The sequence below is a fragment of the Coccinella septempunctata genome, chromosome 9 (genome assembly GCF_907165205.1).
Source record: "Coccinella septempunctata chromosome 9, icCocSept1.1, whole genome shotgun sequence".
NCBI lineage: Eukaryota > Metazoa > Arthropoda > Insecta > Coleoptera > Coccinellidae > Coccinella > Coccinella septempunctata.
In genome coordinates, this window is record NC_058197.1 from 17,383,600 (window position 1) to 17,403,885 (window position 20,286).

A 20,286-nucleotide genomic window follows, 5' to 3' on the forward strand; every position below is an offset into this window, starting at 1 on the left:
CTTCGACAGGGAACACAGGCCAAACAAACCTTGTTATTTTTGTCTAACTCATTGAGAATCCTTACTCGGTGCTTTGATCCTAACCTGGCTGCCAGAACGTACAGCTATATCACATTTCTGCCAGGTTTATTTCCTACTCGAAAGATTTCTCAGGAAAAACCCCTATTCGCTCAACTTACTTGTGAACCCTGCGGCTCCTTGTGCATGTACTGATGATGCATGGACATGTCCGGAGGATACCCCTGCTGCCCATTGAACTGATGTTCGGGGTACGCTTTGTTGATGTGGCTTTGCTGAGGGATGTTGCACATGTCTACGTATTCCTTCTCCTTGTGTTTAGACAGAACGGAGGGTGGTAAATGGTCTAGATGTGGAATGGGTTGTATAACTGGATCAGCGATCTCCGAATATTTGACTGTGGGTTCCTTGTACTGTGAACTGAAAGAGGATTAACGTTAACAAACAATAATCAGTAAATTTCGAGATAGACTCACCTGTATTCTTGGTATTGGGGTGGATATCTAAAGTACTCGTTCTGCTTGTGGGGGTAGTGGTTGTGGGGAGCGACACGGGCCACATGACTAGAATTCGTGGAGTCCTGATTGACTGCAGACAGTCCCCCGCCGGCCCCCGCAGCCTTATCTACATTTTCCTTCTTCCTGAACTGCCTCAGAGAACTCGTCGAGTTCGATGTGCTGTTCTGCTGTAAAACCGGTCAAAGTTTAAAATCGACACGTCGGAATCGATAATTCGATACACTTATGAAAAAAAACTAGGATAATGACGATTTCGTTCGGTGAATTGGCGGATGCGATCGGTGGGCGCATCCGCCAAAAGTTCGAATCTCACCTTCGAAGAAAAACCCGAGAAAAATTGACTGAACAAACGGCACGGGCCACATACAACGCATACATACGTATTCGAGGTATCTACGCAAATGCCACCTATTCAGAGGAAACATCGTCGAGAAATACCGAAGAAACAGTAATATCTATTAGCGCGTAGACCAACTACTGTACCCTTTTGTAAACAGTAAGTTGTTAGCACACGTAAGTTCAATTGTGTCTTATTCATCGAACTTCATCGGCCAATAATGACGATACACGATCGACAAAACTAACCAGGCGACCTGTTACGGGGGTTATCCGACAAGTTTTCCCATCCCCTAGTGAACACGAGCCTTAGGAGAATCGCGCCAGAAAAAAACAACAACTCACAAGGATTTTTCAAGGGAAGAACTGACTAATCTTTGGGAATTCTCCCTTCCCCCATTTCAATTCAGTCTTGATGCCGTGGAGATTTTCGTGCGCACCCTGTACGGACCGTCATTAAAAGTGTTTCCAGTAATGAGGCTCCGGTAAAGTTTAGGGCTGACCGATTATTTGTGCATTTTTCACCGATATATCGGATAGGGGCGAATGAAACTATATAATTGAAACGTGTAATGGATTGAGTCGAAGACTGGCTGTCGGTTTTAATTTGATTGCGTATTGTTTGTTGACCAGTATCGATACAGAGTGAAATATGAAATTTACTCACCACCGGAGCAGTAACAAAAGGTGACTCTTGTACAGGAGTAACACCTTCTCCATATTGTAGCCCTGCATTCTGCATGTGTCACTGAAACGAAAAAAAAATTGAATTAAAAGAATATATTGTATCGGTTAATAATTGATATCAAAACACCGCAAAATTTACATGTTGGTTCTACATTTCCATATCAAATTATACATTTTGGTAAAGAAGTGTAGAAACCATTTTTTTTACTGGATACATATTTGCTACTCTGTCTGAAAATCAGGATGTTATATTACTGTCTCAGGATATTGAGTGCATAGAATTTGTTTTGAAGATTCTAGAAAACCAAACAGTTGATGATTCAATAGAGAATTGCACTCCATAGAGCTCTTCGAAGTCAACTCGAAAATGAAAAGTGGAAAAACAAACAAAAATTTTTTCTCCTAAACTGGGCCAGATATTTGAAATTTTGATATGAAAATATAGGTTTTCAAGCACGCTGAATCTATTGCGAGCAATTCCCAAAGCCTATCTCCCTTCGTTTAGATTTTCATCTTGGAAATGGCATTTTTCAAAAATTTGCAATTTTCAATCTGCGATATCTCCTGTTATATTCGACAGATCCAATTGGAATTTTCGGTTATATAATCAGCGTTGCCTAGGCTTCCACCCTAGCACAAAAACTCGATTTCGAAAATTTCGATTTTTTGGGTCAAAAATGAGCAAGGGGTTAGACCCCCCTAAAATGACCTATTTGCTACTCTGTCTGAAAATCAGAATGTTCTATTACTATCCTAGGATATGGAGTGTATAGAATTAGTTTCGAAGATTCTAGAAAACCAAACAATTGATGATTCAACAGAGAATTGCACTCCAGAGAGCTCTTCGAAGTCAACTCGAAAATGAAAAGTGGAAAAACAAAAAAAATTATTTTCTCCTAAACGAGGCCAGATATTTGAAATTTTGGTATGGAAATATAGGTTTTCGAACACGCTGAATCTATTGCGAGCAATTTCGAAAGCCTATCTCCCTTCGTTTAGATTTTCATCTTGAAAATGGCATTTTTCAAAAATGGCCAATTTTCAATCTGCGATATCTCCTGTTATATTCGTCTGATCCAATTGGGATTTTCAGTTATATAATCAGCGTTGCTTAGGCTTCCACCCTAGCACAAAAACTCGATTTCGAAAATCTCGATTTTTTGGGTCAAAAATGAGCAAGGGGTTAAACCGTTACCTCCGAGAAGAAAAGGCCTAGGTGCTTGTGACGTATAGCGCTGTGACGTCAGCACTGCGAGGTCTAACGTTTAACCCTCTCACCTTACGCGGATCGCGAATCGACGAATCAAAGCTTCGAACGCGAAAATCACGTGAGAGCGTCTATGGTCTTAATTGGTCTATGCAAGAACCCGCCAAAAAATGGCCTGCCGCCTGCCGTTTATAGACAACTCAGTTTGGCGAGTCTGAATTGCGCGTGACGGTGAAAGTTTAAATCTTTTTCGAATAATTTAGTTAAAGAATAGTGAAAAGTACTTTTCAATACTATTTGTGTTGTGAGTGATATTAGGACATAATTTATAATGCCGTACTCATGTTGTTTTCCTAGTTGTAGAGGAAACTACAAAAATGGACCAAAAGTGCATGCATTCCGTTTTCCTACAGACACCAAAATGTGTAGCAAGAGGATGCTTGCTATTCCTATCCTAGAAAAAATTTCAACCCATCTGTACATAGCAGATTCTGTGAGTTGCATTTTTCAGAAGAAAACATAGTCAAGTTTTCTTCAGCAACGGACTCGAAGAGTGGTGAGACCTTATCGGTTAGATTAAATTTATAATGACGAGTTAGTTGTCGAAGATAATTACACCCTTATAAAAAGTTTGAGTCGAGGAAAATTGCTCTATCCAAAAGATTCTATTGTTCAAATAGTTTTATATGCCTATATAATATTCAACAAAATTCTTCTCGAATTTGAAGAAACATTCCTGAGCCTTCATAATAAGCATGCATGTTTAACGCAATTCATTTTGAAATTCTTTTTTGAACACGAACTTTTGCCGGATAATAAGTGTCAAATCCATACTGGTGAACGCATTGCTAATATAGTGATAACCTGAACCACCAACACACTATTAAAAAATTATTGCGGAAAGACAAACGACTCTTCAAGTAAAACCTATAACAGCAGAAAATTGAAAAAATTTGTAGCTTGATTACATTCGAATTTTTGTTTCCAATGAGTTTTGTCATTCACCTATGATTCTTTTCTCAGACTGTATGATGAAATTCTTGTCGTTTTTTTTCGCAGTATTCTTTAGACTGATAAGAAAATGGTTTTTGTTTTGAAACTTCGTTTTCCCATAATGAAATCGAATGGGAGACAAAGAACGACTGGCATCCTCTTTAATCCGAAAGCCCTTCCATTGCAGAATTATTGACAATAATTTCCGAATGATAAACATCCCAGAAAACCGAAAAAATTGGACAATAGACGTGAATGCCGCGCCAAAAACGTTCCACGTCTAGTTCTCAGAGCTTCGTAGTAGGGCTGTGTCGATCACGATCGATCGAATCGTTTGGATTCGATCGTAACCCGTGCGGGAGTGATCGAGTCACCGATCTCGAAATGACCCAATCATTTCGATCATTCGGTCATATTCGAGTTCGACCCGCCTGCGCCTTCTGGACACGAGCATTACTACAGAATTCGACTGACTGAAGTGACTATTTTCTCAATAGATTGTTTATTTGACAAAAGATGGCAACTTTCAGTTTCCCCCTATAGATGGATTGGTTGTTTTGGCATTGGTTGTAGCACAGCCCTCTGTTAAGAGGGCTGAGGTTGTAGGGTGTATCGCGTATCGCTGGTTGTCTATTCAAGAATAGGTATTGTAGCCTGATCGAGTCGAGATCGAAAGATCGAATGATTGAATTGTATCTTAAAGAACCCATAAGGATCGATTGTGAATTATGGAGTTGGAAGCGATAGATTAATTGAACAAGTACATATAAAAGTTGGGAAATTTCTCATTAAGCGGAATTGAAAAGAAACTTTTCGGAAGAAATGAAATTCTACTAATTTAATGATAACAAAAACCTCTTGATTTAGGACGACGCAATTTTTGGCCACATTCAGGCTGAAAATGCTGGACCATTTAATTATGATCTTCTATCACAAAAATACATCTTTAATTAGAAAAATTCATTTCCTGAGTCGATCTTTAAACTCGAAACTCAATAAAATTTTAACAGGCTCGAAAGTCGGTGAATGAGTCAATGCGATATAACAAAATCGGGTTTTATGATCGAATGATCGGAATGATCGAATTAGGTGTATGATAATTGATAAAATATCAATTGTAAATACATTTCATATATAAAAAACCGTTAAAATCATTTCTGACCAGAATCTAGAACCCACTCTTTTCATTTCTGAGCCCGATCACATTTGAACAGGCTTGATACACGATAAATGAGTTAATTTAGCATATTCGGGTTCTGTGATCGAAGTGATCGAAATGATCGAATCTTTTGACCCGATCCCTGAGCCGGTGGGTCGCGATCGACCCGGGTTACGAAAATACCCTGATCGACACAGCCCTACTTCGTAGTGTCGCCTCGCTATGCTGACGTCACACGAGAGCGCCCAGGCCTTTTCATATCGGAGGTAACGGTTAAACCCCCCTAAAATGACCTATATGCTACTCTGTCTGAAAATCAGGAAGTGCTATTGCTGTTTTAAGATATGGAGTGCATAGAATATGTTTTGAAGATTCTAGAAAACCAAACAGTTGATGATTCGATAGAGAATTGCACTCCCGAGAGCTCTTCGAAGTCAACTAGAAAATGAAAAGTGGAAAAACAAAAAAAATTATTTTCTCCTAAACTGGGCCAGATATTTGAAATTTTGGTATGGAAATGTAGGTTTTCGAACACGCTGAATCTATTGCAAGCAATTTCGAGAGCGTATCTCCGTTCGTTTAGATTTTCATCCTGGAAATGGCATTTTTCAAAAATTGCCAATTTTCAATCTGCGATATCTCCTGTTATATTCGTCTGATCCAATTGGGATTTTCAGTTATATAATCAGCGTTGCCTAGGCTTCCACCCTAGCACAAAAACTCGATTTCGAAAATCTCGATTTTTTGGGTCAAAAATGAGCAAGGGGTTAGACCCCCCTAAAATGACCTATTTGCTACTCTGTCTGAAAATCAGTAAGTTCTATTACTGTCTTAGGATATGGAGTGCATAGAATTTGTTTCGAAGATTCTAGAAAACCAAACAGTTGATGATTCGATAGAGAATTGCATTCCAGAGAGCTCATCAAAGTCAACTCGAAAATGAAAAGTGGAAAAACAAAAAAATTTTTTTTCTCGTAAACAGTGTCAGATATTTGAAAGTTTGGTATGGAAATATAGGTTTTCGGACACGCTGAATCTATTGCGAGCAATTTCGAAAGCCTATCTCCGTTCGTTTAGATTTTCATCTTGGAAATGGCATTTTTCAAAAATTGTCAATTTTCAATCTGCGATATCTCCTGTTATATTCGACAGATTCAATTGGGATTTTCAGTTATATAATCAGCGTTGCCTAGGCTTCCACCCTAGCACAAAAACTCGATTTCGAAAATTTCGATTTTTTGGGTCAAAAATGAGCAAGGGGTTAGACCCCCCTAAAATGACCTATTTGCTACTCTGTCTAAAAATCAGGATGTTCTATTACTGTCTTATGATATGGAATGCATAGAAGTAGTTTTGAAGATTCCAGAAAACCAAACAGTTGATGATTCGATAGAGAATTGCACTCCAGAGAACTCTTCGAAGTCAACTCGAAAATGAAAAGTGGAAACACAAAAAAAATTATTTTCTCCTAAACAGGGCCAGATATTTGAAATTTTGGTATGGAAATATAGGTTTTCGAACACGCTGAATCTATTGCAAGCAATTTCGAGAGCATATCTCCGTTCGTTTAGATTTTCATCATGAAAATGGCATTTTTCAAAAATTGCAATTTTCAATCTGCGATATCTCCTGTTATATTCGTCTGATCCAATTGGGATTTTCAGTTATATAATCAGCGTTGCCTAGGCTTCCACCCTAGCACAAAAACTCGATTTCGAAAATCTCGATTTTTTGGGTCAAAAATGAGCAAGGGGTTAGACCCCCCTAAAATGACCTATTTGCTACTCTGCCTCAAAAACAGGAAGCTCTATTACTGTCTTAGGACATGGAGTGCATAGAATTTGTTTTGAAGATTCCAGAAAACCAAACAGTTGATGATTCGATAGAGAATTGCACTCCAGAGAGCTCTTCGAAGTCAACTCGAAAATGAAAAGTGGAAAAACAAAAAAAATTATTTTCTCCTAAACTGGGCCAGATATTTGAAATTTTGGTATGGAAATGTAGGTTTTCGGACACGCTGAATCTATTGCGAGCAATTTCGAAAGCTTATCTCCCTTAGTTTAGATTTTCATCTAGGAAATTGCATTTTTCAAAAATTACGAATTTCACTTGAGAGTTCCTCAACATCGAACGGTTGCGCCGAAATGGATGAAATTCTCAGATTTATTACTAGAAGAGTTGCCCTTTCAGAATATGTATCACATTCAGATCTACGATAATTTTCTTGGAAGAAAAACGACTCCCAAAAGATGGGGGTCAGTTATCCCAGATATTCAACTTCAGACTTCCACTCTACAATGTCTCCTTTTAACATTCCCCCACGTTGCTACGCCCATGTTCATACGCATAAGGTCTGCGCCTAGGAGAAATTGAATATAAATCATAACTTTTTGCCGGAATCATTATTTACGAAAAATATGTTTATTATAACATTTCCAGCTCAATGTCAGATATTTTTACATTTTAATGACTTACGTCCGTGCTTGATGTTGTAATTCCTTCACGCATGACCTGATGCATTGAAAAAAGAGTACATTTCACCAAAAATTCACCGTCAATTGTTGGACGAATTGAACACCCAGCACGAAGTACAAGGCTAATCAGAAAAATCCTCATAATATTTCAAAGGGCGAGTAGCTTGGTCTAACGTGGTTATAAAACGGCAGAAACCCCGTTTTTTACCCTTGAATTGGAGCGAAAACCTAGAAGGTCTTTACCAAATCCATTTTCATACAAGAAACCCCCCAGTGTTAGATAAAAAAAGTGCAATTAAATCGTATCGAAATAAAAACTGACAGAACCGGTTTGGCGTGGCGTCACGATCGCGGTTGTAAAAAAAAAACGCGTATCTTCCTTCGTTCCACTGACAGACATCGTGATCTTCATAACGATTTCATGTCTCGTAACATCTATAACAGTACACGTACATGCCGGATGACTTTATTAAACGTTCCTATCCTTCCTGGCCGTCAGAATAACTGAAAAGCGTACGCCGAGGCAAAAACTGTCACACTCCGGTGACGGTGCGCCCTGTATATAGCACGACATTCCGACGGGAATTCATGGAGATGTTTCTTCAACGAATTTGACGCCACTGGTTCAGTCGGAAACAAAAAGGGGGTTCGTGAAAGTGACGAAGGGAGGGACGTGGCTGTCTTAGGTCATGTAGTAATGGAGCCGACCCTTAGTACTAGGAAATTGTCCGATTTATATGCGGAAAATCGATGGGTTTTCGTATAGACCACACTATAAACGAGTGGCCAGTGAATTTCTACAATATCAGCGTTGTTCTGATACTTTTTCTTTCCAAATCTCGACTAACGTAGTATCTTTCAAGATTTCGGAGTGAAATATATGCGGAAGGACATGATTTCGAATCTCTATAAAAAAATCACGCAATATTTATGGCAGACGATATTTTTTATTGCAGCTCAATACCGTCATGAAATGTGCGGTAGCCAAGGTTGAGTTCGTTTCGATTACAGCATTTTTGTGGAATATAATGATCGTCATTAAGCGACAATGACTGGAAAACATTACGCCGTTTAGTGGATACAACACATCGTGAAACCCTGAATTCTGGGGATATTCAGTTGGCCCGAAAAAATCCGTTGACACGCGATGATTTTTTTATTTCATCGGAAACCTTCATCGTATGCCTGCAATTCTTGAGAGATTACAGCACTAGGAACCACCAGGCCAGTGTAAGTGGGATGTATATACCATTTTTTTTATTTGATGTCGTTGCAAATACTGTGGAAATGTGTAACAATCAGAAGATATAATTTTTTTAACTCCTTTCTCCATTTTTATAGTGATAATATTTACAAACTGAAAATAGTGTTTATTCAAAATATTTTGGAAATTGGCTGGCATTCTATTGTATTCTATAACAATAGCGAAGTGTTGGCAGCTGTTTATTTATAGCTATCAATGTTATAAGGGATGTATAACGTTAAAATAAAGGATATTTTAATTTTCAAACTGTGGAAAGATGGTTCGTTTACCAGAAAACATGCTGGCAGATAGAAGGTTTCGTGTTTTTGTTGATGATAATGGTAGTAATTTCAAAACATTGAATAACAGCAGCCCTAGCTTTGGTTTTTTCAGATGCTGAATATTGTTGCCCCTTTTGTAATAATAGTGCTCATGTGCAAAAAATTTATGCACAGCTTAATCTTTCTATGAGAATTATACCTGGAACTATTAGATTTCCACCTATTAATTGTCCCATCTATAAATTTCAGGATGGTTTTAGGGCTATAAATGCAGTTTCCGAATCTTTTTTGAATTGGGTTGTGAATTTTAAGTCGATTAGACATACAGAACTCAATTTTTTTTTTAATTTCAGATAACATTTTCTGGTAAATTGAAAAGGACCTGGATTTTTGTAGTGCTAGACGCCCTTATATATTAAATATTTCAGCTTATTTTATAAATATTTCTTCCATTTCTAACAATCCATCAGAATCACTGGGAGAAAGGGTTTTTTACTGGGGTTTTTCCCTAAGCTCGTGTATCATACGCAAAATTGTATGGTACCCCATTACTATAACCTCTGCTAAAACTGTATTTCATACACATGCTATAATTATTGTTTGATGTAGAGCACCTATATAAAAAAACAAGACAAAAAAGTGGGAACAACCATGGATTCCTAAATTCTCAATTCTTCATGTAAATTACATAACCTTGACTATATTATGAGTAGTTTCCCAAATGTTGGACGTCTTATTGTATGTTTTATCTTGATGAACGATGTGATAATTAATAATATTCATTCAAAAACTTTCATTCTAACTTGTGTGGGAGGATGTCGGTACTGTTTATTCCAATGTTTAATTTCCATAACTTGAACATAATGTCTAGGTTAATTACAGGAAAAAGCTTTCACTTTTTTTCCAAAAAAAAACTGAATACTACAAAAATAATTCATTGACATAATATATTGTATGAAAACTTAGAATCTACAATTCAAATTGAGTTTTTTACGAGAAATAAAATGATGTGGAGTAGATATATCAACATCAGCCTTAATTTTACTGAAAAACACCTCGTTTTATGAAAACTCTCATGCTCTAGATTCATCACAAATTATTTAGTCCAATTATTTCCATACCAATCAACACAAGGTTTCAGTTTTTGTGCTCGCTCGCTCTAAAATAATAAAACAACTTTTTCTATCTATTTCCCGCCCTTGAGGGTAAAAAAATGCGATTTCAATTTTTCGATAACCATGAATGAACGAAAGAACACACGAGTAGGAGAGTAATCATGATCAGAGTCACCTATCGTGTTTCATTCAGCTTGTAATTTTCGTCGTTATCTGATGAAACGGCCACACGAAACGAATCCATTGAAAGTCCAGACCAGAGCTAAAAAATTAAATCGAGATAGATCATCCTGCTCAAAGCGAAATATTATTTTTTTAATTTTTCAGTGATGTGAATCTCAAAATTCGCTTCCAGCCATTCAAATTCATTATATTTTGATAGGATACTGATGAAAACCTTATTTCCCTTGTGGAGGTGAGTGTGGCAAGGAAGAAATTGCTATAATTAGGGTGTATGAGTGAAACTGATTCATGGTGTTCAATTTAATGGAGGGTTGGTTGAACAAGGCTTAACCAAGCATTTAATCGTTTTATAATTGAGTGTTTATTATGGTTATTATCCAGTTTTATAGTCTTCTCCCTGTGTTGAGTCTATATTTTCTTCATGAAAGTAAACAAGGTTATACTGAGAAGAGTACAAGAAAAGGATCATTAAAAATTTCTTCAGAGAGAGGAGGAGGTCCCACATTTTTTATATAGGCATTTTTGTGACTGACCAAACAATTCCATTCGTTGCAGAAAAACAACTACCCTAAAAACATGCAACCTACTTTTACAACTCGTCCCATTTTACCTAAATTGACCTAATGGCAACTTACATTTATTATTCATCAATGTCTTTTGCCAGGGGCCATTAGGTATTACTGGTTATCGATTGATAGTACACTAACCCATATTGCTGGAAATTCTAGTAAAGATACCCCTTCTGCAACTATCATGCTCGAAAAGCAGCATTTTGAACAAGTTCATTATCCATGTAAATTAGAAGAAAAGACATAAAAAACACTTTTAATCAGTTATTCTCAAAAACCATAAGGGGTAACCCTATAAAATTTGGCATAAAAATCTAGTACCATCCAGTATTAGTCAATTCAGCTTTTTTCTCAGATCCACTCGTTTTAAGGGAGAAAAATTGAGGAGGGAAACTCAAAAAAATCTTATCCCAAAGAGTGTTGATGCCACACCCTTGAAATTCAGGGGTATACAGGGTTTAAAATGAATTTAAGGGTCCTGTCGACAAATTATTTTTCTCAGCAAGAAACTACAACAAATTGTTTGTTCAAAACGAGTCGAACTATCAAAAGTAATTCTTCAATGGTGTAATATTCATCATCTGGCTCCAATTCCGAGATCAAATATTTCCATTTATAGATAAAATAAATCTCATAGACTACAGTGTTGTTTGTTTCGGATTTGTCCTTATAGTGGCCCTGAAAATCTACAATTTATACAAGTATCAAGTTCCTGAAGGACCATACCTTGTGAAATATAAGCTAGATTGGATCCTTCATAAAAAAAACCTCCAAATAGTCTGTGTCTCTCGATATCAACTCACCTCCCAACATTTCCTCCCATTTTCATGGTGAAAAAATTGTATCTACAGTTCCTCAAACTACTACAATTTCCTAGAACAATAATTACCGACTAACCTCATCGCCACAATTAGGAAAAAGTCTGAAATGAGCGATAACTAATCAATAACAGTAAATTGCTGTTATCGAACGAAACGTAACGATAACAGCCACAAAAGTACCAGTTTCTCGATACTTCTCCGTTAAACAAATACGAAAAGGCAAACAAATTCTTCGAAAAAATCGGAGGTATGTGCTTATGAGTTATGTTAACAGACGACCGTAACCAACAACAACAATGAGAACGTATAATCGCCAAATTAAACAGAGAGATAACTCAAATGTTAACTATCTCATTACGATACATTATTTTCTTTTCAGTGTTGTTTGTACTGAAGATAGTTCGAACGGTGGTCATTGGCTGCCTTCTATTTGATAAGGCTCGAAATGACGGCGTCAATTTCGAAAATTTATTTTAGAAGACGCAGGCACAAGGTTACAGATAAGTTTGTACAGGGTTAAGTTGTCTACGCGACTATGGACATAATTCGAACGTCGAACATGGGTTGTACACGATAAGGTACGATGATTCACTGAAAATTTCACGATATTTCCTCTATTTCTTGAAAAAATTCCGAAAATAATTCGTTCGTTAGGTGAGAAGCTCTGACCGAGCTCAGTATCTGGATGGGTGATCGTTCTGTAACGTTTCTAGACAAATCGCAACGATATAACGATCGACCCTCGTACACGACAAGCCCGGCGTACCAAAAAAAATTTATTCAGTCTCGATTCTACCAAATTAACATATTCATGATAGTGTTGACTTACTCCGACAGAATTGAATCTGAAATTTAAATTTGCGAGGTGCTGTATTATTGTAGTTCATTTTAACCTCCATTGATATGTAAACAATACGATGGGAAGTTTTTTTTTGTATAAATATATTTATTAGCACATTGCTATCCAACATTTCGAAACAGTTAGAGGTTGTGTATTTGGGGGTATATTGTCAGTGGTGATTTTTTCAATTTTTACTAGCTAATGGGAAGAGTAAATGAGTGAACGAATCTTGATATAATAATATGGACAGTCCATCTCGAACAACAATTGTGGAGAACTCCTGAAAATGGTCTTATTTGTGCCTTCGAAGAATTCTTTCTGATACTAATTGTGTACAATGAAACATTTATCGTGAAGATTACCCAACAGAATTGATTGAATTTCTCACAGAGAATATAAACTATCGAATTTGATAACATATACGATGTAAGTGCCAGTTGTGTGTCACAGGCAATAAATCATTTCAAGATAAAGAAAATACAAGAGATCTCTGGAAAATAGATTATTATACTGGGTGGTTGAGGTAAATCTTCTATTGGCCACAACATTGAGCTGACCAAAGGGCCTTTGGCACCGTTCTATTCAACAAAAATAGTTTAAATAGAAGACAGACTTCCTGTTATACCGGAAACGTCATACTACTTTCTTATTTCAAATGACACACCCAGTATTTTAAGGCACCATAAGACAATGTGCTATACTTGAGGTCCCTGTCCCAACGGTTTTCGATTTATTAGTGTTTTTGTCCTGAAAATTTAGACAAATCCCAAACCTTACATTTTATCATAATACCTTTGATATACGACGTATAAACGGACATGGCAGAACACCGACCCCTTATCGATAAGCAATATTTCATCCCATTACATCCCCCACATGCGAACATTGTGAAAATATGGAAGTTCACTCTATCCACAGGGTACAAAAAGGTTACAAGTAAAGTGACTAGTGCTGTTGACGTAGTTTTTCTCCTTTAAAGGTCCGAAATATACGCATACCAAAACGTATTTTTCATTCAATTAAAGAATTAATTTTCTCCAGCTTTATAAACCTTATCGAAATGAGCTATTTTACTTTTAATGAGACCATATCATCAAAATGGTCAATAAAATTGCTTTAATGATCGCAGTAAAGTTTTGATTGTATTTTTTTTGTAATGGGAAATATGAAAGTGCAATGTGGCTTCATGTATTTTGGAGAAAAGATACTCAGTATCCTCAGAAGGGTTTCACCTCGAGAGGAATCAGCAATTCAACCTAATTTTTGACAATGTAGTAGTCTTTTATCTGAATCGAGACATCATTCACAACTCGAAGCATCTGACTTCAGTATGATGCAAATGGACAATCCGCTTCCCATGAAATCGCAAAAATCTTCGATGAGATTCAAATCTGGTGAGTGGGTTGGCCAGGGCTGATTCTTGGAGATAGTCCAAACGTTGCCCTTGTTACCACAGCATAGCTCATTCATTTTAACAAATAAAGTACCACGAATGTCAGAGAGTATATCACTCTATTGAGAATATCGAGTCCTAACTGAGACGCCCTGTATAGTAGGGTATATTAGATGTCATCTAAAACTTTTCATGCATAAAACAATAATTGCAACAAGGATAAAGAAACAGCTTAAGAACCAGGTATATTTTGTAGGGTTGGTGATAAATTTGAAGAACTTCGAAGTTTTTAAAAAACATGTTGGTGGAAAAATGTGATGTTTTTGGCATATTGGGTCGAATTTGAAGGGAATGACTCAGATGCATTTAGCGATTTTCCCTTACGTATCTTATCAGTAGAAGACAGCCTTGCTAATACAACTATAGCTAACAGATCAAAACATTAGCAGTGGCCTTAATTTCCAATGCCACTCAGCGATGACAGCAGAGTGACATCTCGACAATCATTACACGACACAGTCGCAGCCAACTAAGCATAAATATTTCACTGGGACTAATCAATAAAACTACTTGTTTTTGTCGATAATAGACGGATATCCACTTGACAACAACACGTACGCGCTGGGGGCCCTATTCGTCGAGCCGTTCATCAGAAAACGCGAACGAATCATCGAAAATAAGCAGAATACTCACCTAATGAAACAAAACACTTTGTACACTACACGCCATTTTGGGAATAATTGTCAAATATCAAATTAAATTGTTTATTTTACGATGACACATTTGCGGCATGCGCAACAGCAGCTCGCACAGACATCGAACGTACGACGGCCGACGTTGAAATGATTACATGATGATTACGGAATTACCATTACCAAGGAAACCACGAGTTGCACGGGAATTACATTATGCGAGGTTGCCGAGTTCTAAAAAAATTTACTGAGAAATGGGAAAGCTATAACTTTTAATAAAAAAAATCGGAGTTCATACCCATAGACTAATAAATTTATAAGTCTATGTTCATACCTATTCCCCCAAGCCCCCAATTATAATGACAATATTCAAAATTCATTTCTTGGTTTTGAAAAAAATCAAAAATGGGTTTCGTTTTATTTTATATAATTTACTGGAAACTGAAAGAGAATGAAAAAGTATCAGATGGAATTGCTGGACTGAAATTGCTGAAACTTCGGTTATTGCAATGTGGTGGATGCACTAATATATCAAACACACATGTCTATGGTTGAACATAATCATTTCTAAAGCTTGAAACTTCCTATTAAACGGTGTTAAAACATGAAACTTAGAAGTGAAATTTGTTAAATAAAGGAACTCTTATTATCTAGAATATTAACTGGATATAATATATGTTTGTGGTGTTACATATAAGAAAATGGTGGTATGATGGTTTCTCAAACTACAGTTATCATGAATAGAGAGTGATTTTTTGTAGATTTTCATAAACTACTGTTTGTTTATTGAATGAAAAGTACATCTAGAATATACATCATAATCTTACATATTTTCAATCATATCATCAACCATATTTCTCCTGATCATTTTGACCTCTCAGGACTTTTCGTCGTCATTTGGCAACATCGCCTGCAGTTTAACACAGACTGTACGTCTATGAATGACAGTTTCCTACGCATGACAGGGCAGCCATCATTTGAAATTATTCAGTCGCACAAAACTTTACAGAATGGAAATCTAAAAAAGCAACTTTCGATTATCGATATCGTATACTTTGTGCACACTCTTTCGTTTTGCTACCAGGCTGCAAAAAAGTTCTTGTGTAATTGTAGGTGTAATTAACTCAACTTTCGTTTTTATCATTTCGACCGCAAACCGATCGGGGTCTAACGAAAAACATTATCAACGGTTCCTATCGCAAGGATAAGAATATAAAAAAGGGGAAATGATAGGAGCGCGATTTGGGGAATTGTTAGGGAGGTGTATCGATACCACATTCCATCGAAGCAGTACAATGAAATGCCTGGATAATAAGAAAGAAATCAAGCTTTCAGTGTTTTTGAGGATACCTGGGATCGTGAAAAATGTGGAATTTTCATGGTAGCCTTTCATATTCCCTTGTAAAAAGGAAATTTCCTTACTTTGGAGAGCACTAAACCATAGAATTCATTATTACTCCGTCGATCTGAGGATGGCTTCGAATTTAACGCGGAGCATTGAAAGGGTTGCTCTGTACCATCTATGATCGATAAAAGAACACTGAAAATTCAATGAAACTAACCTAAAAATTCTCATCATAACCTAAAATAATTTTTCTTGGAGGGAAAAGTGAAAAACGGTTTTTTTTCGAAATGATATGAGGAAGTGTTAATGGGAAAGTGATTAAATTAGATTTAAACTTCTTACCTTTTGTCAGGTAAATGGAAATGATTCAGTGCAGCAGAGCTGTGGACTTAGGGATTATTCTCTTTTCTTTCAGGAGGTTTTTCCATTGATTTTCTTCAGAATAACTCATCTCTGTTGAAACATTTTGTTCAGGTATAGGCACGTTACAATTTCCGAATTCAGTGAATGATATGCATGGGACCAATAGTTTTTTTTGCTTGATAGCATGGATACTTCTGTAGAAGGTTAGTGTTCTAAGATCTGGATTTTCCAGATCCATTTTTTTCTAGACAGGCGAGCATGTGCGTTTCATTAAAGCTTCACAGTTCTGTCTACAATTGAAATAATATTCCACATCTCTTAATAACAATTTATTGCATGCAACAAAGAAAAGATTCAAATAAATTACAAAACAAACAAATAAACAGAACATTCGATAACGAAGGACTCGAATAAAATATTAAATCTATCATTGATTAAATCAAATATACATCACTGTTCACGTAGTTTGCGGCCCGTCAGTGGGTATGACAAGACCTGCTATACAGGCTGTCATAAAACACACAATCGCACCCCCTGCTGCAGCACGAAAGACCAACCTCGTGATCACGGGCCTTTTCTCGGGCACGAGGGCACTAAGGCCTGAGATCATGATTCCAACAGATCCTGGATTGGCGAAACCACAGATAGCGAAGGTGGCTATGGTTCTTGATTTCGGCTGCGAAAAAAAATATTAAAAAAACAAGTATAGTTTCGATCTTTACCTACTCACCAGTAAAGTCATCGTTCCCATCTTCTGGAAGGCCACGAATTCGTTGATGGTCGTTTTTAGAGCTATCAGCTCGCCCACCTTGCTGCAGTCTTGCCATGGCACGCCCATCAGGAAGGCTACGGGCACGAATAGATCGCCGACGAATAGAGTTAGGGACCATTCGTCGTTGGGGTTCGTATAACCTAAAGAGAGTGGTGGCATTTTGAAACGTTACTGAATTTTGAAGGGATCTTTACCAACTAAGTTCCCCATCCAAGCCAGTACTCCGTTGAGGAAATATACGAAGGATAGACAAGCTATGATCCCGGCTATTATGCCCAGTACCATCTTCACAGCATCTGAAGCACCTGTGATGGCTGCATCTAGCACAGATGAGTAAGGCCTGAAATAGAATCAGCGATTTAGGAAGGGTTTATGAGAGATACCACGAAATTTCCTCACATTTCAGTTAGGTGGACATTCTCCTGAGTTATCTTGGGAGTTTCGGTCTCTGGATACATGAGGTTGCTGAAGACCAGTGCAGAGGGCGCTGACATAACGCTGGCAGTGATGAGAGTGGCTGCATTCGCTCCAAACGAGATATAAGCAGCCAACACAGTTCCTGCATCAGAAGACAATTTTACACTGCTTTAAAGCTTCAACAATGTTGATACTGTTGACTGATAATATCAACAACCTACCTGAGGTAGTTGCGAAGCCGCAGGTCATCACGTTATGCATCTCAGAGTCCGTCAGACTTTGAAGGAAGGGTTTGAGCAGCAACGGCGCCTCTGTCTGAAAAACGCGAACTTCGAATTGAAATTTTTCTTAAACGGGGCGCCAAACTCACCATTCCCAAGAAAATGTTGGCTGCACTGTTAACGCTCTCGCATATCGATGTCCCCAACCAGAATTTGAAGAATTTCCCTAGAGTGGACACGAATTTTTGCATCCAACCGTAGTAGTAGAGGATGTTGATGCAGAATCCCAGGAAATATATGGTGCAAAGACTCTGTAACGTACATGATCAATTGAGATTTCAATAAAGTTAGGTTAACATTGTAATGGAAGGTTTGAGGTGAGAGCGAGGTGGCTATGAAGGCCTCCAGCACCTAGAGACTCCTGCTGATGTGAAGGAGTACTCAAGCAATGAAAGCTTCTCATCAGAAGGCCACCCTCCAAGGCCTAGGTCAAGAAAATGCTGAGTATGATGGGTGGTCATCTCTTTAATAAACATTCAAATAGATCAGCTGTTGGTACAGTGGCACATATGAGACTGCTGGACACGTTTTGTCCACCTAACGCAACCTTGCATAGCTAAGGAGAATATACTTAGGAAACCCCACACCTAATCTTCCTATGGTGGGAGGTCTGAGGTTCTCTGGTTAACCCAAAACGGTCAATTCTTACCTTGAAAGCAAATATTCCTTGCTTGTACACAAGATCATCGCCATACACAAAAGCTGCGCCTTCTACCGCGTACCCTAGGAAGGTGGTAACTTTGTTTCCCAAACAGTTGAACAGTTCCTCCCCTGGTTTGAACTTGATGATCAACAGAGCCAACGAAAATTGCAACACCATGCCGTTGACGATGGTCCTCCAGTTTATCTTTAAGAAACGTTAACGTTTCATCCAGTAGCACTTTTTTCAATTCACTTACTTGAGATTTGAATGGACAGACCGCGAATCCGAAGAGCAGGAAGACAGTCAATCCCAACAGGGAGACCAGCCTGTATCTGTCGTTCTCGGTGTCTATTATCAGGAAAATTGTGAAGCCACCGAAGAATGCTATGTAGAAGACTGTCAGTGAGTATCTGGAGAAGAATCGAGATATAGTCACTAATGCATGTATGACAAAATGAATGATCAAATCTCACTTAGCACTTTGACATCCGTTTACAAGTGGTTCCCAAACATTCTCCCTTACATGGGGCAGTAGTTTTGGCCCTAACAGATAGTTATAGCTTATGCTGAAAGCTATGATACCATACAATACAATCAGGAAACCATATCCACTGCAGAAGGTTTCATCAATGTTTGTTTCTGAAAATGGTACATTAAATCCTTACTAATTGTTTAAAAAATAAAATCAGGCTGTTTATTAGGAGTTATGACAGTTAGATATGGTGTAAGCCTCTGGTTTATAGTGTTAAACATCACAAAATGACAGGGGTTGAGTTGGATAATCTATCCAAAGGATGGTTTATCCAATCTCGAAATTGGCCGCCAATGGATTGTCCTACCTCGAAATTGGCCGTCGGTCGTGTGTCCTAATCGCGAAATTGGCCGTCGGTCGTGTGTCCTAATCGTGAAATTGGCCGTCGATAGTTTGTCCTAATCGTGAAATTGGCCGTCGATAGTTTGTCCTAATCGCGAAATTGGCCGTCGATGGTTGTCCTTTCGCGAAATTGGCCGCTTCGCGGAAAATTTGGAAATTCGAATGATTTTTCAGTTTCCATGGGAGATACTCACGTAAAACGAATACTTGGTAGTAGGTGGCCCAAACAAAATAGGCGAGAAGTACAAGTAACAGCACAGATTTGAATATGGAATTGCTGTTCCTCTCGTAGAAACCCTGAGAGCCTTCATCTTTATCCAGAAGGTCTATCCTGGAATCTGAGTTGATTGAATTGTAGTTTGGTGATTTCAGGACCTGAAAATCAGTTATATGAACCGTGTGTTGATCGGAGGCATGAAAGATGACAATAAGAGCAAAATTCCTTCAAATACATTAGGTAGGTAGTAAAAACATAACCTTGAAGTCATATCGAGTTCTTATCAGCATACATATATAATTTTTCTAATTATAGGTTGAAAAAGTTTCCCTACCAGCTTATACACAGAAATTATATATATATTGACTTACATTCAAGGCTTCAGTAGAGTTTTCAGTTTTTCCAAGTTTCTCGGACTCCATCCCCACCACTCTCCTCTCGTTCAATTCCATCTCCAGATTTTTTTATGAATTCTCAGAGCACTGCCATCGCTTCAATTAAGCGGGCTCTGTGGAAAAACATTAGGAAATTCATAATCCATGGAAATATGTCGAAACAGTAATATTGACTAATACTTATCGTTATTTGAACGATAAGTTATAAATTTCCATTGTTTCTCTGGAAAAATCGCTAATATCCATGAATGAGTTTTCGTGACTGGAGATATTCGACAAATTATATACTCGCCGACATTGAAAAGTATATGTGAAGCAAATTCAGCAACAATATTAACTCTGAGTTTGAAGAATTTCTCAAGATTTTCCTTTGTCATAAAATGGCTAGGTCTTGCACACCCTGTATAAGTTTCGTTCAAGTGGCAATCAAAATCTCGTCGGAAACAATT

The 20,286-nt window shown here is 37.6% G+C and overlaps 4 protein-coding genes across 6 annotated transcripts in view; all 4 read right to left on the bottom strand.

Moving 5' to 3' along the window:
• Positions 1 to 4,080, bottom strand: part of LOC123319893 (delta-1-pyrroline-5-carboxylate dehydrogenase, mitochondrial) — a 24,436-nt gene extending 20,356 nt beyond the window's left edge. Inside the window, exon 1 of the mRNA XM_044906949.1 lies at positions 4,063 to 4,080. The gene's annotated coding sequence lies outside the window, so the exon portion shown is untranslated. The remainder of the gene's footprint in view (positions 1 to 4,062) is intronic.
• LOC123319870 (titin-like) overlaps positions 1 to 14,686 on the bottom strand; it is a 25,274-nt gene extending 10,588 nt beyond the window's left edge. Inside the window, exons 1-4 of one of the 3 annotated variants that reach the window (XM_044906891.1) lie at positions 14,532 to 14,686; positions 1,540 to 1,620; positions 495 to 700; positions 180 to 438 (exon numbers count right to left, since the gene is read on the bottom strand). In XM_044906891.1, the coding sequence (XP_044762826.1) occupies positions 180 to 438; positions 495 to 700; positions 1,540 to 1,614 (540 nt within the window). In that variant the 5' untranslated portion in view covers positions 1,615 to 1,620; positions 14,532 to 14,686. Of the gene's footprint in view, positions 1 to 179; positions 439 to 494; positions 704 to 916; positions 977 to 1,539; positions 1,621 to 14,531 lie in introns of those variants that run through there. The other 2 variants (XM_044906890.1, XM_044906892.1) reach the window with 2 other exon arrangements.
• The window catches only part of LOC123319966, a 451,417-nt gene that overhangs the window by 138,102 nt on the left and 293,029 nt on the right, over positions 1 to 20,286 (bottom strand). The gene's annotated exons all lie outside the window — the stretch shown is intronic.
• LOC123319892 (sodium/nucleoside cotransporter 2) lies at positions 16,555 to 20,237 on the bottom strand. Its single transcript, XM_044906947.1, has 11 exons — positions 19,814 to 20,237; positions 19,420 to 19,600; positions 18,825 to 18,990; positions 18,608 to 18,761; positions 18,358 to 18,555; positions 17,798 to 17,959; positions 17,649 to 17,742; positions 17,410 to 17,569; positions 17,205 to 17,350; positions 16,969 to 17,150; positions 16,555 to 16,914 (listed from the first exon to the last, which is right to left on the bottom strand). Exons 1-11 carry the CDS (start codon positions 19,892 to 19,894, stop codon positions 16,696 to 16,698), a joined length of 1,743 nt encoding a protein of 580 aa, XP_044762882.1. The 5' UTR covers positions 19,895 to 20,237; the 3' UTR covers positions 16,555 to 16,695.

Excerpts from the sequence above, each read along its gene's own strand:
- LOC123319892 (XM_044906947.1), bottom strand. The coding sequence starts at position 19,894 with ATGGAATTGAACGAGAGGAGAGTGGTGGGGATGGAGTCCGAGAAACTT. Across the intron at positions 18,556-18,607 it reads TCTGTCCATTCAAATCTCAA|ATAAACTGGAGGACCATCGT; the intron begins GTAAGTGAATTG and ends CGTTTCTTAAAG. Across the intron at positions 16,915-16,968 it reads TGGGAACGATGACTTTACTG|CCGAAATCAAGAACCATAGC; the intron begins GTGAGTAGGTAA and ends TTTTTTTCGCAG.